This window comes from Haliaeetus leucocephalus, unplaced genomic scaffold, assembly GCF_000737465.1.
Source record: "Haliaeetus leucocephalus isolate CR32 unplaced genomic scaffold, Haliaeetus_leucocephalus-4.0 Scaffold172, whole genome shotgun sequence".
NCBI classification, from domain to species: domain Eukaryota; kingdom Metazoa; phylum Chordata; class Aves; order Accipitriformes; family Accipitridae; genus Haliaeetus; species Haliaeetus leucocephalus.
In genome coordinates, this window is record NW_010972608.1 from 366364 (window position 1) to 382830 (window position 16467).

The 16467-nt window shown below is 35.9% G+C and overlaps 1 protein-coding gene across 1 annotated transcript in view; it reads left to right on the plus strand.

Moving 5' to 3' along the window:
* Positions 1-16467, plus strand: part of LOC104829415 (uncharacterized oxidoreductase ZK1290.5-like) — a gene marked incomplete at its 5' end in the record, with an annotated part of 47258 nt that overhangs the window by 18484 nt on the left and 12307 nt on the right. Inside the window, 1 exon segment of the mRNA XM_010563639.1 lies at positions 6208-6306. Within this exon segment, the coding sequence (XP_010561941.1) occupies positions 6208-6306 (99 nt within the window).

The following is a 16467-nucleotide window of genomic DNA, read 5'->3' on the forward strand; positions in this document are numbered from 1 at the left end:
TCTCTAAATTAAGAAATATCATGTTTCTTCCTCTCTGCTTTCTGCTTGTTATGTCTTGTGTTTGCTTTCTTTTTTCTTCTGCTTGCTATGACACTGGTGCTGAATGTCGATGAGAGAAAAACTTGACTGGCTTCCAGGAAATCATTTTCAGTGATTCCTTTTAGTACTGCAGTTTGCTTTTATTTTCTCAGGTAGTAGACTGATTAAAGTAGGTGGTCACACAAATACTCAGTTTACATATTGCTGCTAAGCAGAAATATGTGAAACAAGGAAAAAAATATCTGAGAGCAAGAAATGCACAAATACTGTCACCATGCGAGTGAATTCTTAGACTGGCATAAACAGAACTTGAGTTTGTCAGATATGCTCAGCTCTTGAGACTTCTTTTGCTCATATTACTAAAACAGATTAAGGAATATTACAACTGCCTGTGCAATCTGCCTCCATACTAGATTTTTTCCTCTTTGTTTGTTTGGGGTTTTTTAATATCCTCACCCATCTTCCCTCCTTCTTCACCTTTCTTCCACTGATGTGGAGATGTCTGAAAAATTTATAAAGCTCTTCCTGAACCACCACTTAGTCTTGACACAGTGACCTAAATCAATGCTGGCTTCATCTTGCTTTAACTTGATTTGTAAACTGTGATGGCTTAGAAAATATTTCACATGAAATTCACTTACCTGTCAATGAGGATGGTGACCTCCACAAGAAGGATGGGATGGCAAGTGGAGTAACGGTTTTGGCTGCTTGAGCTTAATCTCTGTTGGATCAGCTCCACAGACCGTATTTAACACAGTATGATCTGCGCTTGTGTGAAAGAGATAAGGTTGAGTGCTATGTTTAGTGCTTATGCTGGTGAAGTAGACCCTTAGAGGAGGTACAATACATGGTGTGTTTCATGGAGTTCATAGAAAGCATCATGCTTTAAGGAGTCCCGTACCTCCTGTCTGAAAGCACTCAGCTGGAAGGTGCTATTGGAAGGATTTTTCAAGCAAAAAGTGGCAATATCTTGAGACATGAACTTTTCAAGTGTTTCAAGAATGCTTAGAATAAGAGCTTTTTGTTGGAAACTGAGGCTTATCACAAGTCTAACAAAAGTAACCAGAATGCAGAAGATTTGTTTGAAAATATGGTCATAGCCTTGTAGAACTAAGCTTAGATATGCTAGCTGTTTTCATTCATGCCTGCATTTTGTGTCCCTTTTCTGCTGGCCAGTGTATACCATAGAGAGGACATGAAATCCATGACAAGAAGAGATCTGGCAATAACAGAACAATTTGTGTCCAAGCTTATTTAGGAAAGGCAAGGAAATTCTTTAGTTACAAACGTGTTAAAGCTGGCAGTTTTTCTGTGGAATAGGAATGTAAAATAAATGTATGTGAAAGGTACCTAAATCAGAATTTCTTGATTTCATTATATGATATTAACCAAATATGTGGGGGTTTGTAGCATTTCCATAAAGATACATGGTTCATATAGAAAATTAAAAGATCCTAAATAATATATCTGTGATGGTAGACCTTTATGTTGGAGGGAAAGTTAGCCATTCAGAAGGCTGCAAAAAGAAAAAGCTGTAGGAGCCCTGGCAGCTAAATGTGCAGCTAAGCTCTTTGTTCCAGGGAAGGTCCTGTTAATTTTGTTGAGGATCCTTATGGGCTACACAGTCCCTCCATGCAGAGTGAATTAGAGACTTGGGAAATAATCTAACAGGAATTGATAAATCTGTGCATTAGCAGTATATAGAATGGCTGTTGAAACATTAACTGTTGAAAGCAGTCACAGCTTTTTAAGAGAAAAAGTGTTCCATGTAAAATACTGTTATGAAAGCTTTTTGATAAACGTTTTTTGGGCAAATGGTATTAGGGGAGCAATGTTCCAGGATTTTTATTTGAATCAGTAGATTATATATCCATGAGAAGCTGGAAATTTGTATTATTTGTGGGTAGTGGTTGTAACAGATATTCTGCTCCTTGCATTTTCTAAATGTGGTCCTTAACTAGCAGTGACAGTAAACCAATATGAAATGGCAGCAAATCTCACAGGTTTGGCAGTAGCAGAATACATTCCTTGGGATTTGGATCAAACCTCCAAAGTAACTTCTTGAATGTGATTTGTGGGTTACTGAATTCATATACAATTTTATTTTCCTTTTTTCTGTTCTGAGTCTGTCATGTTCAGGCAAATCTAACCTATCACAAATACCCAACTGGAGTTGGACAAATGTTCTATCAGCATATTTAGTGTAATAGATGAATCACATGAATTATGATAATACACCCAGTTCAGACTGTGTATTAATTCAGAACATTTTGGAGGTTGCTTCACGTTGATCTTTGTTCTGATAGAATAAAAAAACAGCACAAAAAAAGATTGGGTGGGAGCAAAAAAATATATCATGTACATACTAAGTGCAGTGATGATTCAGAAAAGCAGGGAAAATACAATCGTTGCATTATGATAACTGTGCAAAACATTGAAAAATATACTTTTGCTTTTAGGTTTGATATGAGCCAGGGCTTGTTCTGCAAAACTAGGTTTGTTTTAGTGGATTTTGACTTTTTTTTTTAATATTGTATTAGGAATTTGAATAGAGTTGCAAACTTTTATTTCCATGCCAACATGCTGTTGGCTTTTAAATGTTTAAAATGTCCCTGTACTTTTAAGTTAAGAGGAACTGTGTTGATTGTAGGTGCTGCAACCACTAAGAAGTAATAAAACACTCTATTTTAAATGGATGTGTGAAAGTAGTTCATGTGTTAATTTTAGTTTTCCTGCAGCACTGTGTTTTGACATTTGAACTTCAGTTTCAGGCTTTCACTTACCACTGCAAGACTACAGCTTGATTGTGTGTAAAGGATGCTTTAAAAAGCTGGTAAATACAAAATTAGATTGTGAATGTTTGGAGGTTTTTTTCTTCTTTCTCAAGTGCATCCTCATACTGTGAATCATTGGGGGTATTTTGTTTTGAGTTAGGATTATTTTTTAAAAATACATGGTTGGAAAACATCAAGGTATTGATTAATCGATCCCACACTACAAGGCACAACCCCATTGTTCTCAACAGATGAAAATGTAGTCTGTTCTTAAAAACCTCCAGTGATGAAGTTGCATGTTTCTTGATTACCAGAACCATAAGCTATTTTGATAAATAATTTAAAACTAATTTCTTGCCTCCAAAATGAAAATAAGAGTGTTTGTGTTCATGTAATCTCCCAGGAGGGGAAATACTTTAAGCAAAAGAAAGTGTGTAGGTGTGAACGTGTGTACAAAAGAAGATGAAATTGTAGACCTTGGTTTGTGAGGTGCTTACTGTTTTTTATTGGCCTAAGTTTTCTAACAGATACAGGAGAAGTAAGCAGATCCTAATTTAAAATTAAATATGCTTAGTTTATTTAAATAGAGTGGCAGCTTTGTTTCTTACTGCAAGGTACATTGTATTTCTTCTGCTTCTAGCTGGGTTGGGGTGGTTTGTGCATGACTGGCAGAAAGACAATTCTACTCTTTATCTCTGAGATAAGGTACCTTTGCCCCACATCTTTCATGAATGCTTCTTGCAGTCCAGAGTATTTCTAACTGTGAAGTAACTTTTATTTCAACAAAACACCTAAATTAAAATAAACAATAGGATGATATGGACATCACATAACTGATAACATCACCTTTCTAAAATAAAGGACGAACAGCTGATCATGTTTGCATTGAAGAGGTCTCAGGCACTAATACAGGGAAGGGTGATATACTGCATTTTTTAAATATCCATGCCAGAGATCTTTCGGTTATCAAATCTGTTACAAGTCATTCTTCCAAGAGTACTTCAATTTCTTGGGCTGAGTACAAAGCATCTTTATATGCGGAAAGCTGTTATGAGGGTATTTCTGTGAAAGTTTGCAAACTGTTACACCTAACTGATTATTCAGGCTTTTGGAAAAGTAGATTTTGGTGAAATTCTGCTGAAGTTAATGATTATTTATTGGTGGTGCTATACAACATTTTTGCATAGTTAAGCAGTTCTTAGTCTGATTTGGAGAACATAACAAGCAGCAATTAAAGATATGCAATTATTCCATTTTTACATGAGGTAGGCATCAGATACCACTAACTTACACCGACCTACCTATGACATTAGCTTTATCCAAGCAAAAAAGCTTAAATTAAAACATGCCAGTCTCTATGCAGTAAGTACTGTCAATGGCATATATAATTTTGGTTTAAAAGGAACACTTGATATTAGCAATTCCTAATGCTAATCCTTGGGATTGCATCTAATATCAGTCAGTGGAAATTTTAAAAGAGAGTTTATTGGCAACAGAATTAGAGTAGTCCTGAGCTTTGAACATAACCTTACCAAATGCTCTGATCAATATCCTACTATTAGTTTTCACTTAAATGTCCCAGAAATTGGTATTTATTCCAATACCTTATGTTAGTATTTATTCTTAATAAATACAACTTCTTTTTTCAGAGCAATTAGGGAAGAAGTAATTATTCGCAGATCAGTGATGAGCAAGACTGCATCTGGTTTTTTACTCTTCTAAATTGGGAGTGGATTTTATGTATATAAGGGCAAAGAATGAGCAACTCTCTCTTTAAACGTGACATAAATCCAGATGCTGCAAATCATTATATATGAGTGATGTTTGCTTGTCTGAGCAATTGTATTTAAAAGTCTGATGGGTTATTGATACAAGAAAGTAAAAATTTAGCTCATGATTTTTGTGATACACCCAAAATAATTTTTTCCTTGATACATCTGTAATGTATCTTACTGTACAAAATTCTGTGTTGTTCTAATTAGATTCTTAATCTAAGCAAATACTCTCTTTAACAGTGTTGCAATGATGTACCCAAATGGGGACTGGTGTATTATAGTGAATTTCATGTTACCTTTTTCTCTTAAATCAAGGTTGAATTTGTATTTATAGAGGTGGAAAGCTAATATACCAGCCCAGTGGTATAGTAGTCATTAGTGCAGTCCTTAAATGTGAATGAAAAAAGGCATAGTAGAGGATCTGTGTTTTCACAAAGAGGTGCTGTAAATGAATGATGCAGTGCATTCAAAGAACAAATAACTCTGCTCATTGCAAACGAGTCTGTCTTTTTATTCCTTAACTCAATATTTGAACTGCCAAAAAAAGAGGAATATTATAAAGCACTTAAAATTATGCACATCTCAGTCATGCATTTATTTTCTTTTCCTGTTTTGTGTCAGACTAGTGATGCGGCAAAGACCAACACCTCTTTGACTGGGATGCCTGCAGTTACCTGTTTAATCTGCAGTTAGAATTTAAATAGAAATGTAGTTGTTTTCAAAGTATCTCCTAAATTTCTCCTTCAGAATGTCTCGCAGTGTCTACAAACTTACAATGGCATTAGATCCTATAATTTTTGAAATTTAGATAACCTGATTTGGAACTCTGAGTCCAATACATATGAATTTCTCATTTTTAATTTATGTTGGAAATGCTTCCTTTTTCAGTAGAAGGACAGTCTTGTGTGGAGACAACACCAAAAAAAAGCTTTCCTGAGACAGCCAGTTTCAATAGCTGCTTGGATAATTTCATCACTAAATCTTAATTGTGTTTGAAATTGTGCTAACATTTCATAAAATGTAGTAAAGCATGATTCTGTTCCCTTAAAAATAATATTTTTTTAAAAAGCTTAAAAAAAATCACAAATGCTGGCACAAAATTTTAGCAAAAAAACCTGCATGACAGAATGTGCTGTAATTTCCAACAGAAATTCATTAATGGAAGTATTCTTTAGAAAGGAAAAAAGCAGACCCACTGCTGAGGTTGTTTAAAATATCTATAGAACTGCCAAACATATTTATCTTCTTTAAACTTAAGACTTGTAGCACTTCAGCAGTAGTCCAGTCTTAATTCCAGTGACCAAAATTGCTTTGATTTAAATGGGGCTTGTTGTGTGTTGAAAGTTTAAGTGCATATGTGACCATGGAATTCTGATTACAGTGACCTAAACCTGTGGCACATGTTGCAACTTCTGCTACCTTTAGTTGTTAAATGAAATCTACAACATCACATTATTAAAACTAAATGGATGTATACAGTGATGATCATGGAGTAGTAATTGTAACTATTTTGATGATAATATGTTAGGGGGTATTATGGAGGGAAAATGCTGTTTCACATGGTTTGATTCTGGGGGTTTTTTTGCACACTTTAATGAGTAGTCTGGTTCTGTTTCTTTTTTATTTAATACGCTGGCCTGATACACATATTCCAGGTAATAGCAATCAAGAGGTCCAAGCTGAAACCTGGAGAGTGATGGAGGAGCTCTGTGAGAAAGGTGATACAATGATGAAAACCTATCTTGGCAGAAGGAGTTACAGTGCATTTTGGGATTTGGGGAATTTGTAATGAGAGATGTTCAAAAACTTAATTTGAACTGGATGCTCATATTTCAGTGGGATTTGGGTGTGTAAGTTATGTGAATCTCTTTGGAAATTGCAGCATTAGCATTTTGGTAAGTTAAATAAGAGAGCTTTGAGTTGCTTGTAAATAATATATTGCCACATTCTGCCTGTGAGATTAATGATGGTGTGCATACTTTCTTCAGGAAATCTACAAATTGCATTGAAATCTGTATGCTACTATGGCACATTTTTGTAGTAGCCTCCTCTGTTTTAAGTATAAATCATGCTAAGTTTTACTTCCTTTAGATTTTTTTTTTAATTGTATGATGCCATTTTCTAATTTATCATATATTGTGGTATTTCATAGATCCTTTTCTGTTTTAGAAAAGGTCAACAAAACAAAATGGCTAGATGAGGAACAAATACTCAACTGCAGATTCTTTGGTACTAACTTTTGGGAAAAAAATCAAAGAAGGGAGCGATTCTCTCAAATTCTGATAACTGTCAATTTGATTTTTCATGCACTGCAAGCTTCAGTTTACATTCATAGCAATAGGAAGAGTAGACTGCCCCAATCAAAATTTATCATATAGATTTAAGAGGAGGATTTTGCTCCTGAAGTATGTAGTATTATTAGAAACAGTGTCGTAAGAGAAGATCCTGTCATGCAGTTCTTGGGCAATGTGGACCACCCTCTTTACAGCTTCAGAGAAGTTCCACTGACAGGGAGAAGACTTCCTGGATTAAGTAGTCTATCTGCTAACCCAGAGTTACTGAAATAGCGATTGTCGCAGGAGAGTTGTACAAAGGCAATTACGGGCTGTGTGCCACTACCAGTTTTATCAGAGCAATAAACAAACCTGTTCTCTTACACTCAACCCTTCAGTTACTTTTGGTCTGCCTCTGGAAACACAGAAGTAAATTATCTTTGATACATCTTTTATTCTTGCTTTTTATATTAAGCATAAGGGAAGTTGCAAAAAGTGTTTTCTGCCATGTAAGGGATTACAACATTCAGTTGTAATCACTACACCAACCTAATATTTCAAAGCATCAATGACTTTTAAGTCCGAAGATGGATTATTTGACAAGGTACTTCATCTTTCCATTGAGAATTTTTTTTCTGATGAGTATTTAAGTTAGTGCATGTAATTTGTGCCTAGATATGCCATCCTAATTTGCTGCAAACAGGTTGTATTTTCACCTTCTATTATTATTCCTATCCTGTTGGCTTTATTCTGCTTTTGCATGTGTGTTTGTGATCTTTACTGTCTTACACAACTATTTCTGTCTGTATCTTCCTAATGGGAAAGACTGTGAGCCATTCAGTGGTCTTCCAGTAAGACACTGGAAAAACTATCACTGGCCTCATAGGCAGAGGAAAAATTACTTTTATTTTTTGTTCCTGTACGTGATGCCTCTTTACAGACATGCCATGTTATATTTATTTTTCCTGCAATTGCATTTCTTCAGCAGTTTTGTCAATCTGCATGTTGCTACCCACAGTCTTTTTCTGTAAGCATACTGTAGACTCATGATTCCTTTAGCTGAATGTAAGCTTTCCAGCTCTGGTTGTCTAAATTACCTCAGTGAGATCATCTACAGGGCAAGGAAAATTTATTAGTCTGGTTGAATCAAGTGCCTTAGAACATCAACCTCCACATTTTTGCTTTAGGGGATACAGACTGTGGATGTCCTGACCATAACTATGTGTTACTGAAATGACACACAGATGTTAACCACTTGAGATAGAAATGCAGTGATTCCTGAGGAAAATGTTAAATAATTTGTTTGCATGGTTAACCACTAGACTTTCCACTGAAGATTAAACACTTGCTGCATATCTTTACGTGACTTGCTATGTGTTATGTGAGCAACATGTTAGCCTTGGTCTGAATTGAATATAATATCTGGTCAAAATTCTTACTTGAGGGGAAAAAAAAGTCATCTTCATTTATTGGAGGAAAAATTGTAAATTCTATACTAAACAGGTGGGTTCTTTGTCTTCTCTGAAGCTGATGTTGCTTCAGGTAGTCATTGGTTCCTGTTTGCAATCCTGTTACTTTGGGGTTTTAGGAAACGTTTATTCTAGGAAAAAAAAATCAGTAGAAAGTAAAAGCTTCACACTTAAGGATTGACCATTTAAAAGAATGATATGCTTCTGCAGTCAATTCACGAAGGAAATATTGAAATTATTCAACTTGCTAGTGTGTTTAGCAACTAGCTATGTCCACACTGAAGAGCACCTGAAAGTGCAGTGACAATAAACACTGTTCTCTGTAGGAAAAAAAAAATTGGTTTCTGTTAGGGGACTGATGATGCATATGTATCTGCAAGATACTTACAAGATAGTTAAAAGATCTCGATGTTGACCTAAGTCTTTGGTCTGGCTGAAGTTAACAAGATTTTCTTTAATCACTTCTCGGTATTCGCAGATCATTTGAGTGCAGATATTTGAAAATCTCATTCTTTCAACTTCAATTTAAATCCAGGTTAATATTTATTCTGCAAAATTCCACTTACCTGGGGCAAGCAACATTTTAAAATAATGTAAATTATTAATAGTCTTTTTTTGTTATTATCAGTTGCCCTAGGAGGAGGGAAATAAACTGTTAGTACCCAAGACTGTAAAAGTCTTTAATGCAGGGGGTTTTTTTTCAGATTGTGTTAAATTTTAGAGTGGTCACAATGGTCAGAAGTTGACAGAAGAAAAATCCCAACTACATCTACATTCATAGCTTTAAGAGAGTTTTTCTTAGGTCATGTGTACAAAGATAGATTCGACCAGGTTTATCTGAGAGCCAGCACATAGCAGCTGAGACATAGGGCTGCACAACTTGCAGGGCTTCTGGCCTGAAGTATCTTCTCATCCAGCTAACTGCGGAGAGACCAGAAGTTCTGGGTCTGTGCCCCTGTCCAGGTCAGCATGTACTAATTTATAAGACTCTGCCCCCAGATAACAAAAATTGTCTGACAGATTAAAAAAAAAAAAACAAAACAAAAACAAAACCTGAATTATTTGTCAAAATTATTAAAATAAATATTTTAGGGAGCAAAAGGCTTGCATAAAAAGTTAAACAAAACTCCTTGGATTATAATGAGTCCAATTTAGTAAACTCCTAAGTACCTCTGGCTGTAGAGAAAATAGCAGGTTTATTGTTATTTGAATGCAGCATGTGCCAATGAAATTGGTGTGTAAACTGGTAGATGTGCATTCATTGAGATGTGTGGGCATCTGTAAGTTTACTGTTTCTTAATCCTTGACTGCTTAGTAGTGCTTCCTGTATATGCTCTTAATGAAGCTTTGAAGTTGAGCTGTAACATCAGAATATTCTCATAAATAGAAAATAATAGATTCAGGTGACAAGAGAAGTCCTTTTGCTATCACTGAAAAATCCCCACTGTGGCTTACCACTATACTGTTTTTGTATTTCATCAAAAGGAATTTGAGGCTAACATTTTTCAAAAGAACCTTTTATCCTGATACGATTTGAACTGGAAATACGAACAATTTAAAATGAGAATCTGAATAGTATTTGTTAGAGACCTGGTTACCCTCTCCAGTTGATTACTTGCCATACTGAAGTTTTGAGCTGTACTCCTTGGATCCAATGTGCTTTGTATCTTTGGATATTAAACAGAATCTGGTTACTGCCCCAACGCTCAGGTCTCAGGAACACACTTGAAAGAGTTTCATATTTTAGCACACTCACCCTTGTGCTTGAATCCACTGTTCAACTGCCTAATGTAACTGAGCAGCTATTGCAAGATCTCACTTAAGGTTACAAACAATTTCCCAGAATCCTGGGCATTTTTCTTGAGATTTTCCATGAGGGAGACCATGACAGATATGAGAGCATGCCCAAAAACACTTGTAGGAATTCTGAAGCCAGTGTTGTCCTTTACTGTAACAGTATGAAATAGTACATTTATTATCTATGTTAAAATAACAGACCCCAAAAGTTTTACCCACTTCAGGTGTTTTAATCCCTCTGGGTTGTGTCTGGAACATGGTCCTTCTGGTTTGCCCTTGAGCTACAGAGTCTTTGGCTAAACACACTTATCTTTTATTTTCTCCTGGCTAAATCCTTCAGTATGTGTCTTACAGTCCATTAAAAGTCCTACCAGTGTCTTTCCCTCTTTAACCTGAAATTTGTATGTTTTTACCCTCTATCCTCTCTTCCCTACAAACAAGGCCAGGTTATACTTTTAGTTTGACTTTTTTTTTCAGTACTCCTGTTGTATAGCCAAAGCCCAGTCACTAAATTTGCTGGTTTCCCTTAACATCTTTCCAGGGAAAAATGTCATACAATCCTGATCAACAAAGGCAGATACGTATTTACAGTGGTATACAAAACTATAGCAATTGTATCATTCCGTAACATGAACCAAAACTTATAAATTGTGTGTACATTTCCCCAAATCATACAGAAGGTGTATTACAACACTTATTCCTCATAGTAATGAATTATAACACTGCTTGATTCATGAGGCATTCACATGCTGGTTAAGAAAGGATTCAGTGCAGACATTTTTATTTTGTCTTCCAGTCTGTTGTCTTCCATAGTCTTCAGACCCCGGGATTTGCACGCATTTAGGCCCAGCCTTGCTTCCAGAGGGAGTTGTGCCATCTCTTGTGGTAGCTTGAGGATCAGAATTCGGCACCTGATCTGTGTAGTCAGCCCAAGTGATCGGAAGATTTTCTAATTGAAAAGCCCCTGAGGGACTGCAGCAATTTCCACTGCTCAGTCATTGCAGCTTCTTTATGTTGAGAATTATGAACCAGTGAATGAGGAAGGATAATTACTGTTTTATTTACTGTTTTTAGAATTGTAGCGTGTACTTGACAATATAGGATAAAGGCACTGCCTGCACTAAAAACTCCCATTTAAAAATGCTGGGTGACTTCTGATAGACCAAGCTGATAGCTCTCTATTTATAGCAGGAATGATCTTACTGTTAAACTGATTTCTGCTAGCTGAGTCAGCCTTACAGTTTCAAGAATTAGTTTCTTTAAATGCTGTTATGTCTGAGAATGTAGTTTTGGGGGTTTTTTTGTTTTGTTTTGTTTTTTTTAATCTTCTCTGTCTTAAGGTTGCAGTCAGAGTAAAGAAGTCTCTATCTGCACTGCAGTGCTGAGAGGCAGAGAAATCTAGACGTGAATCTTTGTTCAACAGCCTGCATACATGTTTTGCTTTAAAGAGTTACAGGATAAACAGTGCTGAGGGAAAAGGGAGAAAAAAATTCTTAATGTTGGTCAATGAGATGTTCATGTGTAATAACTGGTTCTTTGTTGTAACAGCTGACATCAACTAGGATTCTTTTAATATCAAGGCTATAGTTTGAATTTTTGTGGTCTCGTACATTGTCATTTTGTGGAATTATCCTCTCTAATACCTCAGGACAGAGGCCAGACTGCCTACAGAACCCATTCCAAGATACATATATTGAGTCAAATATTCCCTTAACAGCTGCAACATTCTTGTATAGGCATTTGTCTGCTGGCAGATGAAAGCAGTGTGGCAAGCTGCTTTGACATCATGAATAGTCATTATATATGCTCACTGGTAATTGGTCTGTTTGTAGCAAAATGACCCTTTCCATATGCAGTGTCTTTAATGACCTTGATTTTGGCATTGTGGCTAGCCCATCATCTTGGCAAGCTTTTCATACACACATGCACATGATTACTTGTCCCTCTATCTAAAAATGCTGGGAAGAATGAGGGCCTCCAGCCAGCTTTTGCCTGAAGCTGGCAAGAGTAGTAACGTGGTGGTTGTTCTGCGTTCAGATCCCACTGGGACTCGGTGCCATTTTACTAAGAGTAAAATTTCTCGCTAATCTTGTTAGTGTAAGCAGTGCAGCTTATGCTTACATGAAATATTCATATTTGCATCAGAAATTCCTTAATATGCTAACATGATTTTTTTAAACATGGAGAAATGCTTTTCAGAATAAATACAATTATTCCCTTTATATGTTAGTATAGTAGTCTTCATGTATGATTTGAAGGGAGTCCCACAAAGTAACAGAAATTGTTTAGCCCAGTAACTTTATTCAAAGAAACTAACTCAATAGTTTGATTAACTATTAAGTAGGTATTCTTTATTGGCAGCGCTGGATGCACGGGGGATCATTCCACCTATCGTGCACACCGTCGGGTCTAATTGTGCAGGTTAAGTACATGTTCTACATGCATATTCACTAGATTTCTGAGAAATGTTATACATATTCATTAGTTTTCCAGAAAACTATTAGCATATGCAAATGTCCTTTATGCAGGCGCATTGAAGGTCTCTGGTGGTCTTCAGGAGTCCTCTGGTGGTCTTCCATAGTCTTCCCCACTTGTCCGCTATTTGACCCTCCTCAGGTGATTCTGCGCAGTATGGTCTTTTACATGTTTTGATACATCAGTGCTTGTTAGTGCTCTTATTATCTAAGTTTTCATTAGTGGTGTAGAACCATATGGTTAGTTTAAGCTAAATTATCTACAAGGACGAGAACAAAGGCAGGAGTTCTTATCTTTTCTGGCCCTATCTATTCAAGCAAGGCCTCTACTTGTGCCTTCTCAACAAGATCGTAAATTCATCAAACAATTAAGTTTTGTGATCGCTCATGGTTCCTTCTTGCTCATCACTCCCAAGTACCAGTCTCTGACAGGCTTAATCCTTGACGAGCACCCGTCTTTGGTATGTAAAGTTACAGAGAGACAATCATTAAGCAATTAGCAGTTTGTTCTCTATATCAAACTGAAGCTATGCCACTATGTTCTTTGAAAAAAGTTATGTTTGGACTAATTCCAAGTGAGAGGAGAAATCTCATAAACCTTAACAATATTCTTGTCCTTTTCATCTTTGGGCATAGGTCAGTTCAATCATCATCTTTTCTTACTCCATTTTCTATCAGTTCTTAAAAATATGAGTGAGGGTTCAGTAAAACAAATACAGTTTTTGTGTAGGTGGCTTAAATTTCGAGTATGTCCTTTCCTAGATGACATCTTCTATTTATTCTACTGAAAAATTACTTTAAATCTATGCTTATATTGTCAAATGATGAACAGCTAACAATTCACAAACATTTGTGTTACAGCTCCACAAAATGTCTGTCTCAAGAATGTTTTTGCTAGTAGAAGTCATATGTGAATGTGTATACATAAGTTGCAGTAAAGTTTTAATAAGTAAAAGCAAGTAACTAATTTTCCTAGCAACACATCTTTTTCACATTGTCTGTAATAATCTGTCTGTACAGATGAAGATGTCTCATGGGCTTGTTATTATCAGGAGCACAGTTCAGAGATGTGTTTTCATGGGTTGAAGGTGGTTGCAGTTGGTGAGGATGTTGGTTGCACCACACCCTGTTGATCAGATAAAACAGCAATTAAAGATGTATGGAAAAAAAAAAAGACTATGCATTTTTATGTTAAAGATCATAAAGAAGTCTTTATAATGTGCAGTATCTTATTTAAGAATAAGAAATTGCCATAGAATAAGTCATTTTGGTGCAGATGTGAAAGTGGGAACCAATCTAAACTTGCATGAATGTCTATCCTCATTTGTTATGTTTTGCTGGTTTTTCTTTTTTTCTTTTTTTTTTTTTTTTTTTTTTTTTTTATTTTAAGGACTTAGTGGGTAATTCTAAGTGTAAAAATAAGCCCTCAGACTTCTTTCTTTCATGATTTATTGCAGTGTATGGTTTGTGCTTTTTTTCTACTAGCAAGTGAATCCTTTTTGTCCAAAATTTAGATAAATCCTTTTGCTTAGCTAATGTAAAGCAAATGTACACATTTATGTACCAACATAGAAGTGCCTAGAGGTGCCAGCGTGAACACAAGAACTCTTGGGAAGAAGGCAATGCTGAAATACATTTCAAAGGAAAGTCCTTGTCTGAAATAACTTTTTTTTTTTGTCTCAATAAATAATGTACATGATTTGGGGAAAAGGCATCATTTATCTGTTTTGCATATGTTGAATTCAAGCCCTAGATTCTTAGCTATTGTAAATCACTATTGCTTTATTGACATCAGTTAGGTTGCTGTCATTCATACCAGCTGGGAATCATTATCCCGTCTGATATGTAAGTCCAAAAAGTTTCCCAATCTAACTATGCACTCTGCATAATACTTTCAAAGTGTGAGTTTTAAGGGTACAGCTGAGTTGCTGATAATTTTGATCATATTTTTACCACATGGCATGTGGTGGCAATACTGACTTAAAGTATAGAGGGATTGATTCTGTACGATGTTGTGTTTGCAGTTTTGATTGCCCAACTGTTTTTAGCAGCTGCAGAATGTTCTAGATAAAAAAGGCTGAAAATACATTTTTATAAACCTGTGTTCTGTTCACAGAGTGATTTTTTTTTTTTTTTTTTTTTTTTTTTTTTACATGCTTGAAACTGGCATAAGAGAAGGGTAAATCTGTAAAAGGGAATTGATTCAGTTTTGGAAACAACCAAACAGCCTTTTTAGTGGATTTTTTAAAATCTGATCTGGTTTGTAATGTCAACTCAAGAAAAAAATATGTAAACATAACTAAGGTGGTGCTGCATTGCAGCAGTGAGAATGAGCAGCCAGGGTCAAAGAGACAGAATACATTAAGCTAGTATTGCTGCCTTATGATATTTAGTTAGCCATTTAACAGTGGTGTAAACTGAATGTTTATAATGAGTTTTCAGTCACAGAAGTTGACACTTTGACTTCTACTCATGCCTCCTCTCCTGTTGTCCTTACAGTTTATCATTGTTCACAGGTGATCTGTAGCAGGAGTAATGATCATGGAATTGTAGTAGCAGGAAAGTCATTTTAAGGGAGATAAGCACATATACTGTGGTAATGAATAGGATAAAAAGAAATTCTTTCAGGGAGGAAGCATGATTTTTGTGTTTTCAATTTTGCCACAGTCTTCCTGTGTGTCTTAGGACACTTAGCCTTTTGGTGACTATGTTTTTTGAGTCTGTGAAATGGGAACAAGTGTTAATTCATAGATTTAGAAATTAATTCCTTATTGGTTCTGTCTAAGAGTCATCTGCTTTATTTATCAAGGCTTTGGCTTGCAATCTGGATGTGGGGCACACTCAGCCTACAGCTTTGATTTAGCAAGCTGTGTTAAAACCAAATCTTGGATGGTTTCTATGAGTAATACCATTTACCCACAGGGAAGTTCTTAGTGTGCATATCAGAGAGAATGTGGACCTTTCCAACCTGTGTAACCTCCTTTAATAAAGATACAGTTACTGCAAATGACCTCTAGTGAAAAGTGGATCTATTTGTGTTTTTATTTTGTGGCCTGAATAGAAGATACAACAGAATGGGCACTGTTCACTGGACATGGGAATTCTCACTTGCTCTGACTCATGTAGAACAACAGGGAGGGGGAGGAAAATGGGCTCCACAAACCCAGTATCCAGTTTTGTCATTTAAAAAACCTTTTTGATCTGAACTTTGTACGTTTAATATTCCAGAGGTATTTAGAAGTTTGATAAAAGTCCACAGTAGTGCTAGAGAAAGATAAGGCTCACTACTGTACTAAAACAATGTTGTGGTGCCAAGACAGTCTATTTATGCTTTTTTTTGTTGCAAGACTAACAGTGCCCATCAAACTTTGTATAATTTGGTATTATACTAAGTAAAGGAAGAAATACCCAATCATTCTCTAGGTTGCCATAAAAAATGCTTTAAGCTTAGTACACTTCTACATTGCAAAGCAGTCTATTAGCATGATGTATTGCTTCACAGCAGCTGGGAGTAATACAGTGTGGTGAAATTACTGATGTGGTGGAGGCCAAGATTTTTTTTGTGTAGAATAGAAAGGATACTAATTTTTTTCCCATTATAATCAACCGTTATTTTGCCAATGTGTATTCTAATGTGTCTTGCAGAGTTTCATGATAGTTTTTCAAAGCTGGATGAAAATTTCTGTGCTACCATTGTGGTCAGTCAATTTTTAGTATGCATAAAAGAAGCACTGTTGCCAAGTTTTCCTTCAAGCCTGTGAAGTCAGACTAGCAAGGAGTAGGACAAAGCCTTAGTAAGCTTTGGGAGCTAATGGGGAATTGCAAATTTCTTGTTTATTGCACCAGGCACTTTCTCAAAATCTGCT